Source organism: Drosophila obscura, unplaced genomic scaffold, assembly GCF_018151105.1.
Source record: "Drosophila obscura isolate BZ-5 IFL unplaced genomic scaffold, ASM1815110v1 contig_199, whole genome shotgun sequence".
In the NCBI taxonomy this organism is placed as follows: domain Eukaryota; kingdom Metazoa; phylum Arthropoda; class Insecta; order Diptera; family Drosophilidae; genus Drosophila; species Drosophila obscura.
In genome coordinates, this window is record NW_024542788.1 from 426,959 (window position 1) to 446,546 (window position 19,588).

Genomic DNA, 19,588 nt, shown 5'->3' on the forward strand with positions numbered 1-19,588 from the left:
GCAACGCCCTGCCAGCTGATCTGCCGTCGCTTCCTAACACCACTTGCAGAGTGTTTGGCCAAAATTAGCACAAAAACACCCGACAAAGCAAATGGCGCCAATAAATGGAAGAAGGAAAGGAAATCAGGCGCTTACATGCGGTGCCCCTCTTTTCCCGATTAAGTTTACAGCCAAGTGGCCTCTTTCCAGCTTGCGAGCTTGGTGTGGCGTGCAGGTAAGTACTGCAGCAATACAGTGGCTCGAACTTAAGTTCGTTTGTCCTTTTTCCAGGCTGATTCCTGTGTCAATTGATGTTTTTGTACGGAGCGGACCAAAATTGCGACCGCACTCACTAATTCACACAATCTCTCTGTGTGTGTGTGTGTGTGTCTCTACTTCCCTAACATCGCACCTATCTCTTTTCTCTTTCTCACCTACGTGAGACCAGCTTACCCCTCTTCTTTCTCCTGCTCCGGGTACATCCTTTTGTTGTCTGGCTCCGCTCCCGTTCTCCTTGCTGGCTCCTCGTTGCTTCTTTGCCTTCTTCTTCACTTTTACTGGTTTTGTTTTTTTTTTTTTTTTTTAGGCTGCGACCGGCACGTTCAAGAGTTCAAACTTCATTCCCGATCCTCTGTTTTGCGCGTTCCTTCGATAGCCCCGAAATCTGTGTTCTCTGCCCCTAGCCTCTGCTGGTGCTTCGGCTTTTTCCTCGCTCTCACCGCTCTTCTTCACGGGAGTCCGTGAGTCTCTCCCTATGGCGTGGGCAGCAGTCCTCGCTCGGCTCTGTGAGTGGGTGGGAGTTCCTTCGGTCGCGCTAGCGGCTGAGAGTCTGTGCGTTTCTCCCCTACTCATCGTTGCGTGCATTTGCGCTACGGCGTGAGCAGCGGTCCAAGCTCGGTGATGTGGGTGGGCTGGTGGGTGGGTTGAGGTAGGTGGTGTTGGTTGTGAAGGGGCTGCCCTTCACATCCTTGAGGAAAAATCGTGTTGGGTAGTGTAATATAAAAACTTAACCATAAGATTAATGCGACAAAAAGGCTCAACTATAATTTCGGAAAAAAAAAATGTTGTCTTTTGTAGCAAAAACCGATTTATTAAACCGTATTTATTATATAAAATTGGTTTAAATCATTAATTATGATTTAAATAGTTAAACAAAAGCTTGAGCTTAAAAAAATATAATTTATTGATTAATTGTGATTTTATTTGAATAGCTCCAACATGCGATTGTATTTCGGTAAGTGGTTGTTTACATAGGCAGTAAATTGGTCACTCTCTTTGAAATTGCAACCGATTGGCCTTCAGTGAGATAGTTTTCATCAATATTTTCTAAAATAAAACTTTTTACAGGGTCTGCTTCGCGTTTGTTGTTGATCCAAACCTCAAGCAGCGCTGCATGAGTGAACTCATAGACACCTGAAAAATGAAACATTTCCCGAAAAGGGGCAACGGGCCGAAAGCATTAATATTATATTTTAATTGAATAAAAACAGCTAAATTTAACCTTGGTGATTGGTTGTTCTGTACAAAAGTAATATCCTACAGAACACACGTAAATTTGTTAGTATACAGCTAAAACACAATCGAACAACACATGGGGCAATTCAATAACCACACATAACTATCTAAAAACATGTACTAAAAACATGTACTAACAAAAAATCTACATACCATGACCTGTTTTTTCCGTATTAACACTTTCAGTTAATATTTAGGATCGAGCTAACATTCAAGCTACAAATTGTTCAATGTTTCCCAACTTTTTTTACAACTCAAAGCCCGTCTGAGTCAGCTGACTTTTAAAGCGCGCAAAAAATTAATGGTATTCCGTAAAGATGTTCTAAAATTAGTTTTGTTCTATCTTTTTATTAAGTAATCGAAAAATGAAAACCACATTAAAATATTTAACGCAAATTAAATTACAAAAAATGCAAAAATTCATCGTTTAGAAGCAGGGGTGGGTGACGAGAAATTTTTTCTCTGGGATCTTTTTAAAAAGGTTGTTGCCATAGACGCCACACTCACAAGCTCGCGACAAAGTGCTCTGTGAAAAACAGAGGAGAAGAGCGAATTGAGTAAAAACAAATTTGGTCGGTTCTTTTCTGTCACTTGTCTCAATTTTTCTGTAAATAAGCGTTTACACCCCGGAAGTTTGAACCCTTATTTGCGAGGTCTGATTTAAATACAAGTTTACTAATATTATTATTCTTTTAATAAATTAACAATACAAAAAGAATTTGTAATAAGATGCAGATACCGTGACTAACCTAATACTTTTTCTAATAGAAATATGACTAGACTGTCTCCTCCAAGTCTAATTGAACCTGGTAACAACATCGGATTTTCTAATTTATCAATTTATAATTTCAAATTATATGATAGACTTGGGTCACAAAACGTAAAAATATTTGTTTTTGGTTTTTTCACTTACATCACTGTGAAATAATTGTCTTTAAATTGCTAATTTATATGTAGTTATATGGAAATATGTAAGCTTACCTCTGAAATTTTTATTACAAAAATACTACGTTTTTCAATACTTCAAAAAAATCCTATCATAAAAAAATCCAAATCTATCAGAAGACAATTTTGACTATTGTTACACACAAAAAAAAATAATAAATTTATCAGAAAATTCAGGTTTAATTTTTCCAATTTTATAACGGTACATAGTGGAATTAGTGTTCTTCTTCATAGTGTTCATAGTGCTCTTCCTCATAAATCAACTCCTTCCATTGTTCCACAGTATGTTCTCTTTCATCAACGCTATGATCATACGGCTCTGGAGCAGGCTGTAATAGAAAAATAAACCAAAAATATGAAGAGAATTTTTTTTTGTTCTAACTACTATAAGTACTTATCCAAAAAAAATTTGTTACCTAAAATTTTAAATATTTTATCAAAATTCAAGATTTGGCTACAACTAAAGATATATAAAATCAACAAAATCAAAGAAAATACTAAAATATATTTCTTTTTGATTTGAATGTCTTAGAATAGATACAAATATAAGATCATGTTTAACCTTCTTTCTTTTACGTATAAGATATTTAATAATCCTCATCCCGAAACCAAACCAATCACAAACTGAACTAACCAATTTCCGTCCAATTTCTTTCAAACAGAAGCACAGTACTTTGGACGGCTTACTTATTTTTAACCACTTTACCACCTCAGCTCTCTCCACCTGCAATCACGTCTTAGTCCTTTGCCTGAATTCGAAAGAGCGTTTGATCGAATAGGCATGCATATGGAGGTTAAACAACTAATTAGGATGAAGGTAGGCAGCTAAATTTACAATGTCATTTTTAACAAACAGAAAAATATTATTCCGTGTCCAAGAATCACTCCTTTGATAAAAATTTCAATTTTATGGAACATTGTAATACATTTGGATCTAGCCTAGCTTCCAGACTAAACATGGTTCATTTTAATTTTCCCATTTCTGGAAACAAGAAACGCGTAAATTATAAGCTTAAAAAGGTTTTAGACTTCGCGTGGAGGTGCGATCCAACGATCCCGTCAGCTTGGCGGCATCACGCTGCTTGGCCACAATCTGGTTGGCGATGCGATAAAATCAAGGCGTCCGATGGAGCTGAGCTTGCGGCCACCCTCTGGGTGCTTTTCGAACAGGCAGGCGTGCTCGAGGGCCTGGAGAGCCTGACGGGCAGCACCGTCAACGGCGCGGCAAAATGCGGTGGGGTGGACACCGTTGCGCTTGCGACCACCAAAGATCTTGGTGATGGAGCCAACACCAGCGGGACTGCGTATCACAATGACGCAGAATCGAGGAGCAACCAGTCGGGATCTAAGGGGCCAGCTCCTTGAATTTGCCTGACTTGATTATATCCATCTGGTCGGACACCTTCAATTTACCAGTCTTCTTGAGGTAGATGGGAACCGCCTTGGTAACGGCATGCTGGTCAATATCCTTTACTGTGACACCTGGCATCTTTATTGTTAAGGTCAACCGGAAAAAAGGAATCAACATGAAAAAAGCGGAATATCGATGCAGTCTTAAACAACACCCTATCCCGAAACAAGAAATTCCTATACACCGATAGATCAAAAGCGGATGCTTATACATAATTTTCCATTGCGCAAGTGAAAACTCCATTATTGCATCTAAACGATCTATGCTCCATCTTCTCTGTGGAAGCTTACGCTATATTACAAGCAGTAAAATATACAGTGTATCACAGAAAACCTCATATTATTTCATCCGATAGACTTTGTTTAATTATGGCAATCAAAAACCCACATATCACCAACATGTTAATATCCAAAATGAGCAACCTCATTATTCCCAATAAACAAAATGAGCTGATTTGGATTCCAGGTCCTGCTGGAATAATATGAAACGAGGGAGCTGACAAGAAGGCACGCTGGCACAAAAAATAAAAAATCATTGACATTGCCGAAAAGGCAGACGATAGAAAATAAAAAAACATATCTCTCATTGGAACACAAATATAAGCGCTTAAACCAACAAGGGTTACCCACAAATTATCCCAGTGACGCAAAGTCTTCTGCTAAACGGCCCTTCACCCGCTTACGTATTGGACATACTGCTGTCACCCACACACACCTTCTCAAAGGACTTAGTGTTGCTAACTTACCCTTCTGCAAAGCTACCTCACTATCAGCCCAACACGATAAGATTGAGCATACCTACGCTCCCAGCCAAAGAATTAACGCAACCATCTATGGAAAACATCCGCACCATAACAAATTTAATTTCCAAAGCTGGTCTTACAAATAAAATCGATGACCTATAGTAAAGGCAAGCCGAAAGCCCTGAAAGTTAGTGCTAAATAGGCCGTCAGACATTCGGGTGATACAGGGGGACTAACGGATGAAGGCCTGTCCCGCCATAACTGTACTCTCGGACTAGGGGCAATGGTGTTTCGGGTCAGGGCTTGCCCTGATCCAATGCGGCCTTGCTCCTTCGGGTTGCCCTTCTAGGATACGGGGGGATCACGAGCCACCCGTCACTCGCCGTAACTGTAAACTCCGGTGGAAGTGCGACTATACTCTCCTCGTGGGGCGGCTGGTAACAGGTCCTGGTACGGTCAAGTGTCTGCCACGGATGCTGGCGAATTTTAGTCGGGCGGAGAGTAGACAACTCTCGTTGTGAAATTACCCCAATCCACGGTGAAACAGGATATGGTAATGGATGCGTGGCCGAAGGTATATGTATATGTGAACTCTGGATACCTGCCGACATTCAGTTTAATTTAGGCTTCCCAAGGCAAGCGAGCTATGCCTCGGGTGACTATCCCCTTCCCGCCTACTCGTGGGAACAACATGCCAAATTCAAGAACAAATTTCCAAAAACAAGCTGCAAAGGAGCTCGGTACTCCTCTTAAAGTACCGGAGGGACAAGCCAATTCCTCTACATCAACGCATGGGAAACCAGGTCCTAAGAAGATGAAGAAGGAGACTAGGTCGGTCCACCGTCTTCAGGCAGAAAAAGCTGCGAGGAGGGCTCCGATAAGCCAATCGAGCCCATCCAAGCCAGGGGGCCCCGGGGCAAACCGGGCATCGGGGTGGCTGCCAAGCAGAGCGATATCGCGGCTGGTAAGCTCCCGTCAACCTCGGCAGGCGGCGGAACTGCGGCGAAACTGCAGCGCAGAAAAAGAAGCCGTCCTACCGAGACAGGAGGCGCGCTGCCTTTAGGGTAAGACCCTAATTGGCGTCCTGGATAGGGGCGCCAAGGAGGGTAATGTTCCTCGGGACAAATGGCATCTGGTCGATGCGGAGGACAGATATCTGGAGGAGCTCGCGGAGAATGGAGGGTCACCGCCTAAATGTGAGGACGCTGGGTATCATCAAGGCACGCTGAAAGGCATCGCCTGCCAAGATGCTGTCGGCGGCCCTCTACATGAAGGCGGTGGCGGCTCTCAAGAAGGTCTACCCAGGGGCCAAACTGGAGGCCGAAAAATAGGAAGACATCCCCAGCAGACCGAGGGCCAGAGCGTGGGTCTCGGTGAAGCCTGCAGCCATATGTCAGGTGTCTTGGACGCATCGATGTCGGAAAGGATATGGAGTCCTCCAAGAGCGATGCCGACCACACAATGGTGGAGGTCAGTCTCAGGAATGTCCCTGACACTCCTGCAGATAAACCTCCACAATTGTAAGGCAGCATGCGCTGCCCCACTGCTCCACCTAGCCAAGGGTGGAGCCGATATAGTCCTCGTTCAGGAGCCCTGGAAACCGGGTTTCCGGTCCGAGGACTCAAGACTATAAGCTATACGTAGCTGACTTCACAGGTAAAATCCGTACCTGCATTCTTGCATAAAGAGAGTTACACTTAATTTTGCTTCCAAATTTCAGCGATGAAGATCACACAGCGGTGAGCTTCGAAGGCCAGGAGAGCTCACTAAGGACGTGCTCCACATATATGGGTCACGACCAACCTCACCCCCTCCACACTCGACCCTAAGGGCACTCATCGCAGACTGCGAGGCCAAGGACATCGGCCTAATTGTGGGATGCGAAGCCAACGCACACAACAGTCAGTGGGGAAGCACCGGCACCAATGAACGGGGTGAGTCCCTCTTCTGCTATATACTGACCACTCAGATGGTCATATTAAACCGGGGAAACGATCCCACCTTTATTATTAAAAATCGCGAGGAGGTCCTGGACCTCACACTTGCCTCTCACACGATACAGAACAACATAGTATCTTGGAGGGTCCTTGAAGAACACTCCTTCTCGGACCACAGGTACGTGGAAACTGTTTTCTCAATCCAATTCCGGGACCTCAGGCAGACAAGCTGGACTCGTTACTCAGACCACCTGGGACGTATTCTCCCTGAGACGCCCCCTTGGACACTCGGGAATCTTGACGAGACTCCCGAAACTACCGGAGGGGACAGATTACTGCATACCGAGTGATCACCTCTCGACGGTACCTTCCAGGTATCAATCCCACTCAGGGAGGACTGGGAGAGGGGCGAAACTGGTCCCGCAAATGCGATCCACATATACACTGATGGCTCAAAACTAGACGGCCGTGTGGGTGGTGGCGTCTACTGTAACGAGCTCAACATTAGTCATTGTTTCAGACTCCCGGATCACTGTAGTGTGTTCGAAGCGGAGGTTGGAGCAATAAACGAGGCTATTTCTATGGTCTCCAAACTTTCTTTAGCCATACACTCAGTGTGCGTCTTCTCAGACAGCCAAGCAGCTCTTAGAGCACTTGGCTCAATATCGTCGAACTCAACGACTGTTAACATATCAGGTCTCTTTATGAGACCGCAGAGCATTTAGATCTCTCCCTAATATGGGTCCCACGACACAGGGATATCCACGGGAATGATGCTGCCGACGAACTAGCCAGGCAAGGTACTACCACAACTCTCCTACCGGAGAAGAAGCAAGTAGTGATGCCTTTGGCTACGTGTAGGCTACTAACACACGAAGCTTTCGAGCTAATTGCCGACAGACGATGACAGCAAACCATCACTGCCAGACTGTCAATCACTCATAACGACTTCTGTAGAAGCTGTAGGGACAAGTAAGAGGAGGAGTCGGTCCCCCACTTCTTCTGTCACTGTCCGGCCCTGGGAAACCATAGGCTACGGCTCTTGGGGCTCCTTTCCTCACCGAAATTTCGGACCTGTCCGAAAATAGACCAGGGATCTTGTCCAAATACATCCAAGCCACCGGATGGGACCTCCCTTAACTCCGCAATTAGATTGCTCACTACGGTTAAGGGGTACCGCCTTAACCTAACCTAACCTAGTGCTAAAGAAATTCGTCGTAGGTTAAAAATTGTATTGTAATCCTTCATATCTATATTTATAAAAATGGAGAGATAAAAATGTATGGTGCATCATCGCGTGGGAACGGCTGGGCAGATTTGGACTACATTTGTATTTAGTTGCTCGTAGTTGCCAGAAAAATGTTTTTACGAAAAAAAACCATCGAACGCGAAAAAAAATTGATTTTTATAAATTTTTTTCAAATTTTGTTCAGTTGTTGGTATTTGCAAAGATAATGTTTTTACGAAAGAAAATTTTGGAAAAACCAACCTTCGTTCGCGAAAAAAGTGATTTTGTATTTGTTTCTTTTACGGAAGTAGGCGAAGAGGCAATTGTCAGAGTTGAAAATGGGTTCTAAACGCGAGAGATTATTCATGAATTGAATTATAATAAGACTGCTATTAGATGATCAAACCTTGGACGACGTACACTTCGTGAAATAAGTAATCGGGATGTCTCTATTAATCAATCGCAAGAGGAACGTGTGTGTTCCTTCTCTTTCGTAGTGACCAGGCGTGTTTTTGTTTTGCGCTCCACATTTTCCTTTTATTTTGCTTAAACAGCCGGTGTTTTTACCTTTAAATTTACTCTCCTACTAACTAACATTAAAATGAATCTTTACAGCGGGTGCATGCCTAAAAATTGTGTAAAAACACAACTTATTTAATTAATTTTGTGCGTCGGTTAATCGAGCCTTGCTAACCCGAGCCCTTCCGCTCACTATACCTGAAGACTCCTACCATCTTACATTCGAAATGTTGGTCGATATTGGGCCTACTGTATTGGATCGAACGGGTAGGCTATCTGAACGTTTCCGCTGCTTTCGTAAAGCCGAGTTTACGAAGCTTAATAACCTCATTAGGGGTTTTGATTGGTCCGCTCTGTACTTGTGCACTGACGTTATGAAAGGCACAAACATTTTTTACAATAAACTTGACACATTTTTTAATTCTTGTGTCCCACTTTCTTGTCCGGTTAGATCTGAAAAGCCTCCTTGGTTTACCAAAGAGTTATCCAGTCAAAAAAACTTAATATCAAGACTTTATAAACAATTTCGAGAAGTTGGTTCTCCCTCTTCTCTTTCTCGCTATGTAATAGCTAGGTCAAATTTCTCCGTTATTAACGCTCAATGCTATAAAAATTATTATCTCGATGCAGGATACGATTTTCACAGGACCCTAACCAGTTTTACAGCTTCGTAAATAGTAAGCATAGAACGTCAACACATCCATCCTCGCTATCATTTCTCAATATGTCAGCAAACAATAATCAGGCAATTGCCGATCTTTTTGCCAAATTTTTCCAAACAACCTATTCTCATGAAAGCTACTCTGGTCAGCCGTATCCATACAGTTTACCAAGGTCGAATGGCATCTTCAGCCCCTTGTTAAATGAAAGCTCACTGCTTCATGATCTTCGACTAGCTAAGCCGGTGTTTTACCAGGTCCCGACGGAGTTCCCAGCTGTGTACTTAGGTACTGTGCCGACGCTCTGTGTGGACCCTTGCTTAAACTATTCACCCTATCCATTAACTCTTCATGGTGTCCCCCCATCTGGAAAGAATCTTTTATTATTCCGCTCCATAAGAAAGGTAGCAAGTCTGATGCAAATAATTATAGAGGTATATCTAAGTTATCCGCTATTCCTAAAATGTTTGAAAACATTTTAACTCCGCACTTGCAAAATCTCTGCAAATCACTTATATCTCCGTCCAGCACGGATTTATAAGGCGACGATCAACAACCACAAATTTATTAGAGTTTACCTCTTTTATCATTAAAGGCTTTCAAGGTAACTTGCAGACGGATGTCATTTACTCTGATTTTAGCAAAGCATTCGATTCTGTAAACCATTCCCTTTTAGCACAAAAACTTCACCTTTTAGGTTTTCCACCTAACCTTTTGAGATGGATTTCTAGCTACCTTCGTTCTAGGTCTCAAAGAGTCCTCTTCAAAAACTCCTTCTCTTCACCTGTTAAGGTTACTTCTGGAGTACCACAGGGCAGCCATCTAGGCCCCCTACTATTCACACTCTTTATTAATGATCTGCCTTCATTTTTAACAAACTCTCGAGTACTCATGTATGCGGATGATGTTAAACTCTGCGTCCATTTCATTTCACTCTCACATGCAATCCGATCTCAATAACTTTCAGTCATGGTGTTGTGCAAATATGTTACACGTAAATGCCTCGAAATGCAAAGTAATGACATTTCATCGCTCCAGCCCCTCCAGCCCCACCGCCTCTGCGGTGGTTCTCTTGAGAGAATTACCTTGGTTGATGATCTTGGTGTTAGACTAGACCCAAAGTTAAAGTTTTCTGAAAACATTTCTACCATGGTAAATAAGGCCATGGGCGTGCTTGGGTTTATAAAGGGGTGGTCAAAGGAATTTTACGACCCCTATATAACGAAGACTCTCTATTTTATCACAATAAATAGCACGGTATATTTATTTATATATTTTATATATTTTTATTTTGGAAAAACAATATATACAGGGGTGCCACAGATATCACTTCCGCTGGAAAATCACCTCAATTCCATTCCGCCGTGCCACACACCGATTTTTCAGCGGAATCAAAATCGCTCACAATTTATCCAGCGATTTGATTAAATACACCCATAAAACACAGCTAAAACACATTTGAATCTTACTTTCCCATAAAGGTTATTCAATTGGTGGTTAACCCTCATCCAAATAATTTAACATTACACATGTTGAGTTAATAAAATAAGCATTTTAGCAAATCACTATTCAATCCGCTGTCTGAATTTTCACTTAACGATTCCGCTCTCAATCCGCTGCAGAGCGAGGTGGCCACCTAGGGCGATTCGGACTTTCGAAGTTAATATAGTAATGCCACCTTTCTTAAGTCGAATTCGGAGCAATATATTTAATATTAATTATATTGAAAGCAATCTGTTTTTCTTTAATTAAGCATTACAAAAAATAGCTCATTGTAGTAAAACTTCCTTTACGTCAAACGTGTGAATACTTTTTGTGCAAATTGTGAAAACATTTATAGTCATTTGTAGTTCTACCAGGTGGCATCGCTTCAAAATGCCAAAACAAAACTAACAAACCATTTCTACACATTATTGCCATTGCATTTATGTCAAAAACCCCTGTTCGGCTAAGCGCAGACCCATGGCAGCACAAATAAAAGCATAGCGATCATTATACTAAATTATACTAAATTAGCAGTAGTTTGAGAAGACAATCACAAAAACGTGAAAACGAGTCCGATGCGCATCTGAGAAGCCTGCGCTGCAAGGTCTGTATTCTAATATGTTGCCTCCGTAGTTCTTCGATGGCCAACAGTCTCGTTAAAGGCATTTTAATTAAGTTTACCGTAAAATTCAGATGTGTGTTTTTTTTAACAGCTGATTGCTGCCATGCACGGAGAGTTGCAGGACAACTGCTAGAGTTGCCGAGTACATTGTTTTGTTAACTCTCACGATATGGGATGTTTTTTTGCTTTGAAATTATAAAAGTACAGCTTTGAAAAATCAATTATTTTATATCATAAAAGGAAAAAAATTAAAAACCAATTGTTTTGAAATGATAAAATAAATAAAACTGCAAATAAACCCAATTCGAATTGAATCTTGAAAGGTGTCAACCCTAGCCTTAGTTCGAATTTGGTTTGTGACAATGCTAAGAAAAACGAGAAGGAACGTGTGAGTCGCTTCTGGGGACGCGACTCTACTTATACCCGTACTCAGTCATTATATACATTTTTGAGCATGATTTTTTAGAATTTTAGAAAAAAAAAAAAAATTTTACATTTTACATTTTTTTGCTACATTTGTTATCTACATCTCATCAACAATGTCTATTCTACATCTAACATGTAGTTTGTACAAGTACCATTTAGATTTTACATCTCCTCCGCTAGGGGTTGTTCGCGCACTGAACGCGGCAGAGTGTGCGAGCGAGAAGGAAAATTAGTTGCGTTGTCTTGGTCGGGAGGGGGAGGGGAAGCAACTGAAAATTAATTTCTTCATTCTGGCTATAATTATGACCCGATCTTTTGTGCGGTATTTTTTACGCAACTTTGACTTTAAAAACTCAGGAAAAGTCGAAAAAAATATATGTAGGTGCATTAATTCGAGGTCGTTTAAGGTATTGCTCATTAAAATCCATTGAGAGACGGCTGATTTAAAATTGGTTGACCAACCCTCCGAAAATCACATTTTACCGTTTCCAGCCGACGACCCCTGCCTCATAAGTCAGACGAGGAGGCTTTCGCCGCTCTAGACGTCGTCATGTCAAATGAATTGTCGGTCATTAACCTCACGCCAGCAGCGCGCTGTATAAGCCTGATGGAGGATCAACGAGGTCTATAGAGTCTATAGGCTATAGAGTGTAATCTAAGCATGCCTGGTTGAAGGAAAGGGGAACTGCACGCCGGCAGAGGTAGGCGTACCGCAGGACAACCTGAGGACGCACCCCTTTGTAAGCCTACAAAATAGTGGTTCAGAGGATCAACGCGGGCGTCAAAGCCCCTACCGATCCCGTGGTCTTGGAGAGGATAGTTACTGCACGTTTTCCGCAAGGACAGCAGATCAAGTGTTCCCCAATGCCCGAGCATAGCCTGGGTGACATCTGCGAGGTCACGGAAGCCGAGGTGCTGCAGGAAGGCAGGAACTTGAAAGCAGAAGCTTGACCTAGCTCTGCTCCCGATGGAAATTTCGGGCTTTTTTAACAGATGCTTGCAGGAAGGTACGTTTCCAGATAGGTGGAAGAGGCAACGGCTATTCTAAAAAAAAGCGAGTGTAGTTTTGAATAGTATTATCTTATTTGATATCAAAGTTGAAAAATAACCAAAAAAATAGATATTTTGGAAATTAAATTTCCCTAAAAGTCTTTCCAACAATCAATTTTTCTTCAAGTTTCCATATTTGAAATCCTTGGAAAATTCACTATCAGGTTTGTGTATTTAAATTATCCAAAGCGCTCACTCAAAAAAATACTTTTACCACCTATTCTCGGCTGAGGCCCCATTGTGCGACGTCACGATAGTGGTGGTAGCCAAGATCGCACAGCCGTGGTGGATCTCGTCAATGCGGCCGTAGGAACTTGGCTAGCGGTCGAGGGATTTGAGCTGGCTGCTCACTAAACTGATGCGGTATTAATATCGAGCCGGAAAGTGGTAGAGACAGCCAGAGTGCAGAACTGAGGAACCACTATCCCTCATAGACACGCGCCTGTCCTTAAAGGAGCACCTGAAATACGTCCACAAGAAGGCCAGCGGGACCGCAGATGCACTGTTCAGCATGCTGCTGAACACAAGAGGTGGCAACGAGGAACCTGCTGACGAGTTTCGTGACGTCGCAGATGCTGTGTAAAAGCTTACTATTTCGCAGACGATAAACTAAAGCCACAAAGTGCTTGAGTACAATTTCTGGTTTCAACAATAATCTTTTCAGAATGGCAACCAGCTTAACAACCAGACGTAAGATACTTAAGTTATATGAAATACAGAAGCGCAGAAAAGCATAAAAAATATCAGCTTTTCAAGTTCTGGCATAGAAAAAAAAATATGAAATCAAAGAATTTCTAGGCCCCAAATCTTTCAGAAAAAGTTGGTTTGTTCCTTAAGGAAAATCGTGTCGGGAAGAGTTATTTGATGATACGTCTTCAGTTTGTTAAATATCAACTTCCAATCAATGCAAGAATTTTTATTGATATCAATCCAAATACTGAGCAGCGTTTCATAAAAAAGGCCAACTACAAGATGAAAATACATACCCGCAAAAGTATAACGGTCGCCAACGGTAGCAAATAATTTAAAAGCCTTTCGTAAGTATGTATGCATTTTAATTTAATTTTTCATGGTTAGATTTTGGTTGTAGTTGTCTCGGGATTAGTTGTTAACCACAATAGACAGGCAAGTCTGTTAAGTTTCATCTAATTTTGGAAGGCCCAAATTAATACGCAGAAAAAACAAGCTAACACATATGAACAAAATCTTGTTTTATATAAAAATTCTACATATCCCGGCCTTCCTGCTCCATATTTTACATTCACCTTTTCTAAAAATATACATAACTTACAAGCTCACAAAGTCAAAAAAAGTTCCCGCCTTTCATACACCGGCTCGTAATTAATCAAACATCTGACTTTAATGTTCTGCAAAAATTTCAGTCCAGCATTTAAAACAAAAATATGAATGCATTTTTTCTAGCCAAGATATGAACTATGAAAATGTACCATTAAAACAAGATTTTATTTCTGTGAAGTTTTCGAATTTATGCAAAAGTAACGGCAGGAGCCTCTGCAAATTAATTTCCTTATTCTGGCTATAATAATGATCCGATCTAATCCAGATTCGGCAGTATGTTAGATATAGTCATTCTCTAGGATACTGCGTGTTTCTTTTTATCGTATCTTTAAAATTATGGATACCACAGATTTTATATCACTTGAGTCTGGAAAGAAAATTTGGTTGCTCTAGCTCTAAAAGTCTCTGAGAACTAGGCGCTCATCGGAACTTAAAGACGGACGGACGGGCGGACAGACAGACAGACATGGCGATATCTAACCAGCTATTGATGCTGATCAAGAATATCTGGCAGTCTCCGGTATTCACATTCACTTTTCGTTATACTTTTCAGCAAAAAGTCATACTTTTCATTTCAAGGCGCTCTGGAATCCACTTTTGTGAATTTATTTACTCTTTGTCTGTTAAGCGCCAAATATACTCCTGTTGTACGAACGCGTTAGTGCCCGCTCATAAAAATATATATAACGAGAAGGAACGTGTGAGTCGCTTCTGGGGACGCGACTCTACTTATACCCGTACTCAGTCAGTATTTACATTTTTAAGCATATGATTTTTTAGAATTTTAGAATTTAAAAAAAAAATTTACATTTTACATTTTTTTGCTACATCTGTTATCTACATCTACATCTAAAATGTATATTTTACATCTAAAATTTAGATTATAGATGTACCATTCAGATTCTACATCTTCTCCGCTAGGGGTTGCTCGCGCACTGAACGCGGCAGAGTGTGCGAGCGAGAAGGAAAATGAGTTGCGTTGTCATTTTCATTGGTGACCAGGAGGGGGCAGGGGAAGCAACTGAAAATTAATTTCGTCATTCTGGCTATAATTATGAACCGATCTGATTCAGATTCAGCAGTCTGGTAGATATGGGCATTCTCTACGATACTGCGATACTTTTTAGTTTTATCGTATCTTTAAAAATGTGCCTGCTACAGATTTTCGTTCTTTGTGGGGGCGAAAGGGGGCGGGGCGAAATTTTGAACACTGTTACACTTGTAACAGTGGGATATCACATGAGTCTGGAAACCAAATTTGGTTGCCCTAGCTCTTATAGTCTCTGAGATCTAGGCGCTCATCGAGACAGACAGACAGACAGACAGACAGACGGACAGACAGACATGGCTATATCGACTCGGCTATTGATGCTGATCAAGAATATATATACTTTATGGGGTCGGAAACGTTTCCTTCTCTGCGTTACACACATCCACTTTTACCACAAATCTAATATACCCCTTAAATCTTTTCTGAGTACGGGTATAAAAAGGCCACAGGCTCAATTGCACGGGTGATGCATTGAAATGAATTTGACAGTATAAATTCATGTCAATGCATAAATAAGTCATCTATTGTTTTCCATTTGCAATTAAGATTTGTTTAGTTGTATAAAAAGCCGTTTAGATTTATTTTCGGCGAGGAATTTTTTGCCGTGTTGAAAACGGAAAAGTCTTGCGTTTTACTAGTGCGGGAGCGCCTGACATTTCGTTTTGAAAAGTAAACCACATTTTTTTTTAAAGCTAAAACCGGAGCCTGCCTGTATATATATTTTATGGGGTCGGAAACGGTTCCTTCTGTTCGTTGCACACATCCATTTTTACCACAAATCTAATATACCCCTTAACTGTCCCTAACTTTAAAATGTTTTGTCCCTTTAATGGTAGTTTATCGAACACGTTGTTTAAAATATTTTCAAAAATGGATAAAAAAAAGTCAGCATTCTGTTTTAATTTTTTATGAAATCTTATTCAGAAAGGACCTACACTTTAATTTACACCGAGATAAAGTTGAAGAGAAGTATCGAAAAACATTATGAACCAGTATCCTGGAAAATAGTTGAAACATTTTCTGAAATTGGCCTAGTGTCAACACTAAATCTTCTACTAGATTATGTCCTAAATTAACACATAAACATATAGACACCAATTCAGTTGAAAAGATAAAAGTGAAAGTGGCTGTTGAGCTACTGAGCTTTTTCAGTAGCGTTGTTTTGCGAGGTTATTAACGAGACGATGATTGTTCAGTTAATATATTCACAGTTTATTGTAATTTAGTTAATATATATGTAGTATCAAAAAATAGCGAAAGGTGTGCGGATTTATTAACGAGAGTTTACGATGGGTCGATTGAAGACGCGGGGCCGGTTCAAGACTGTTGAAAGCGATATATTTATGTTATGAGCGTTTAGAACTATGTGGCAGACAGGTCACTATGCCACTACGGTTCAACTACGGTGATGATCGATCTTGAAGTGTATTATGCTTTTTCTTTCGAGACTCCCTCACATCGGCTGACGAACGCCGAGAAAGAGCAAAGCACCAGCAAGAGCATAAGCAAAAGCAAACAAAACGCTGTTACATATGCTCAACTGCTCTTTGTGCTGCCATGGGCCGGCACTTAGCCGAACAGTGGAAGTTTTGACGAATGCAGAGATGTAGCATATGGCCATTTCCTTGACGACGTCTTTTTGTTTTGCTTTTAGTCATGTTTTCTATTACTATTATCTCTTAAAAAATGATTCTTGAGAAAAATTATTCCACAAAATCTCTCGTTGAATATGTCAACTATATAAAAAAAAATACGAGCAAAATGGTTAAAATTCAGCTAACGGTATATTTATACCCGTACTCAAAAAAGAGTTAAGGGGTATATTAGATTTGTGGTAAAAGTGGATGTGTGTAACGCAGAGAAGGAAAATGTTCCGACCCCATAAAGTATATATATTCTTGATCAGCATCAATAGCCGAGTCGATATAGCTATGTCTGTCTGTCCGTCTGTCTGTCTGTCTGTCTGTCTGTCTGTCTGTCTGTCTGTCTGTCTCGATGAGCGCCTAGATCTCAGCGACTATAAGAGCTAGGGCAACCAAATTTGGTTTCCAGACTCATGTGATATCCCACTGCTACAAGTGTATTTCAAAATTTCGCCCCGCCCCCTTCCGCCCCCACAAAGAACGAAAATCTGTGGCAGGCACATTTTTAAAGATACGATAAAACTAAAAACGCAGTACCGTAGAGAATGCAAATATCTACCAGATTGCCGAATCTGAATCAGATCGGATCATAATTAAAGCCAGAATGAAGAAATGAATTTTCTGTTGGTTCCCTCTCCTTCTCCAGCGCTGCTGACGCTACTGATTCTCTTTCTCGCTCGCACACTCTGCCGCGTTCAGTGCGCGAGCAACCCCTAGCGGAGGAGATGTAGAATATAAATGGTACATGTACAATCTACATGTTAGATGTGGAATATACATTGTAGATGTAGATGTAGATAACAGATGTAGCAAAAAAATGTAAAATGTAAAATTTTTTTTTTTTTTTAATTCTAAAAAATCATTAGCTCAAAAATGTATATAGAGACTGAGTACGGGTATAAGTAGAGTCGCGTCCCCAGAAGCGACTCACACGTTCCTTCTCGTTTTAACTGTTATTAACCTAGGAATTTTGTCCCGTGCGACATGTCAGTGCGAATATGGTTTTAATTAAATTTAAAAAAGCTACGAATCATATTTGCGTAAAATTATAACCCTTTCAAAAAGACATCAATGCACAACATAAAAAAAATTTGCATTAATATATTGCCCCAACTTTCGATGAAATCTGAGTTTGAACCAGATAGATTCTATATCAATGCAGAAAATGGGAAAACAAAAGACAACTTTATGTAGCGTCGGTCAACCAGATAGTCTATATATCAACGAAGAAAATGGGAAAGAAAAGTTAGTGAGTTAGAAGTTAAGGAGTTTAATCAAAATAAATAATAAGAAACATTATTTGTATATATTTTAGTTTTTTATTTATTAAAAAAAATTAAAATTTATATGTTTTAAACGTGTTTCTTAACGACAAAGTTTCAAAAAATCTTGGTACGCATGGTTATTCTGGCAAGTGTATTTGGCTTAATAACAGTAGAAATGCTTCCACTGTTTTAAGCTTGATATTCAAGCAACTGAAGGCATACTCGTGTATTTAAATTTAGCACGGAGTAAAACTATGAAATAGGTAAAAAAAATTATCTTTGACATTAAAAAATGTCAGCTAAAAAATGCACGGTATGAAGGCAATACTCAACAAAAACAACTAGTTACATTGTACCTTATATGATCGGTAGGTGTGGGCGTAGTCAGATTTGTCTCAATTTCAAGTCCCTAACTTCAGTTTTCGAATTTATCACAGAATATTGGCTGTGAATGTGCTGAAAAGTCTTGCGGTTTACGAGTGCGGGAGCGCCTGACTTTTCGTTTTGAAAAGTAAACCACTTTTTTTTTGTGAAAGTGAAAACTGGAGCCTGCCTGTATATATACTTTATGTGGTCGGAAACGGTTCCTTCTGTTCGTTGCACACATCCATTTTTACCACAAATCTAATATACCCCTTAACTGTACTTAACTGTGAAATGTTTGGTCCCTTTAATGGTAGTTTATCGAACACGTTGCTTAAAATATTTTCAAAAATGGATAAAAAACGAGAAGGAACGTGTTAGTCGTTTCTGGGGACACGACTCTACTTATACCCGTACTCAGTCAGTATATACATTATTGAGCTTATGATTTTTTAGAATTTTAGAAAAAAAAAAAAATTTTACATTTTACATTTTTTTGCTACATCTGCTATCTCATCTACATATACAATGTCTATTCTACATCTAAGATGTAGATTGTACATGTTCCATTCATATTCTACATCTCCTCCGCTAGGGGTTGCTCGCGCACTGAACGCGGCAGAGTGTGCGAGCGAGAAGGAAAATGAGTTGCGTTGTCGTGGGCGGGAGGGGGAGGGGAAGCAACTGAAAATTAATTTCTTCATTCTGGCTATAATTATGATCCGATCTGATTCAGATTCGGCAGTCTCGTAGATATGGTCATTTTCTACGATACTGCGTTTTTAGTTTTACCGTATCTTTAAAAATGTGGCTGCCACAGATTCTCGTCCTTTGTTTGATCAGAAGGGGGCGGGGCGAAATTTTGAAATACACTTGTAGCAGTGGGATATCACATAAGTCTGGAAACCAAATTTGGTTGCCCTAGCTCTTATAGTCTCTGAGATCTAGGCGCTCAACAAGACAGACAGACGGACAGACGGACATGGCTATATAGACTCGGCTATTGATGCTGATCAAGAATATATATACTTTATGGGGTCGGAAACGTTTCCTTCTCTGCGTTGCACACATCCACTTTTACCCCAAATCTAATATACCCCTTAACTCTTTTTTGAGTACGGGTATAAAAACTAGTTACATTGTACCTTATATGATCGGTAGGTGTGGGCGTAGTCAGATTTGTCTCAATTTCAAGTCCCTAACTTCAGTTTTCGAATTTATCACAGAATATTGGCTGTGAATGTGCTGATTTCGGCGAGGAATTTTTCGCCGTTTTGAAAACGGAAAAGTCTGGCGGATTACGAGTGCGGGAGCGCCTGACTTTTCGTTTTGAAAAGTAAACCACATTTTTTGTTTTTAAGCTAAAACCGGAGCCTGCCTGTATATATACTTTATGGGGTCGGAAACGGTTCCTTCTCTTCGTTGCACACATCCATTTTTACCACAAAT

The 19,588-nt window shown here is 40.6% G+C and overlaps 1 protein-coding gene and 1 pseudogene across 1 annotated transcript in view; both read right to left on the minus strand.

The window, feature by feature from the left end:
• Nucleotides 1-1,822: 1,822 nt before the first annotated feature.
• The window catches only part of LOC111076190 (stress-activated protein kinase JNK), a 73,579-nt gene continuing 55,813 nt past the window's right edge, over nucleotides 1,823-19,588 (minus strand). Inside the window, exon 6 of the mRNA XM_022369874.2 lies at nucleotides 1,823-2,768. Within this exon, the coding sequence (XP_022225566.1) occupies nucleotides 2,655-2,768 (114 nt within the window). The 3' untranslated portion in view covers nucleotides 1,823-2,654. The remainder of the gene's footprint in view (nucleotides 2,769-19,588) is intronic.
• On the minus strand, nucleotides 3,095-3,977 carry LOC111081977 (annotated as a pseudogene).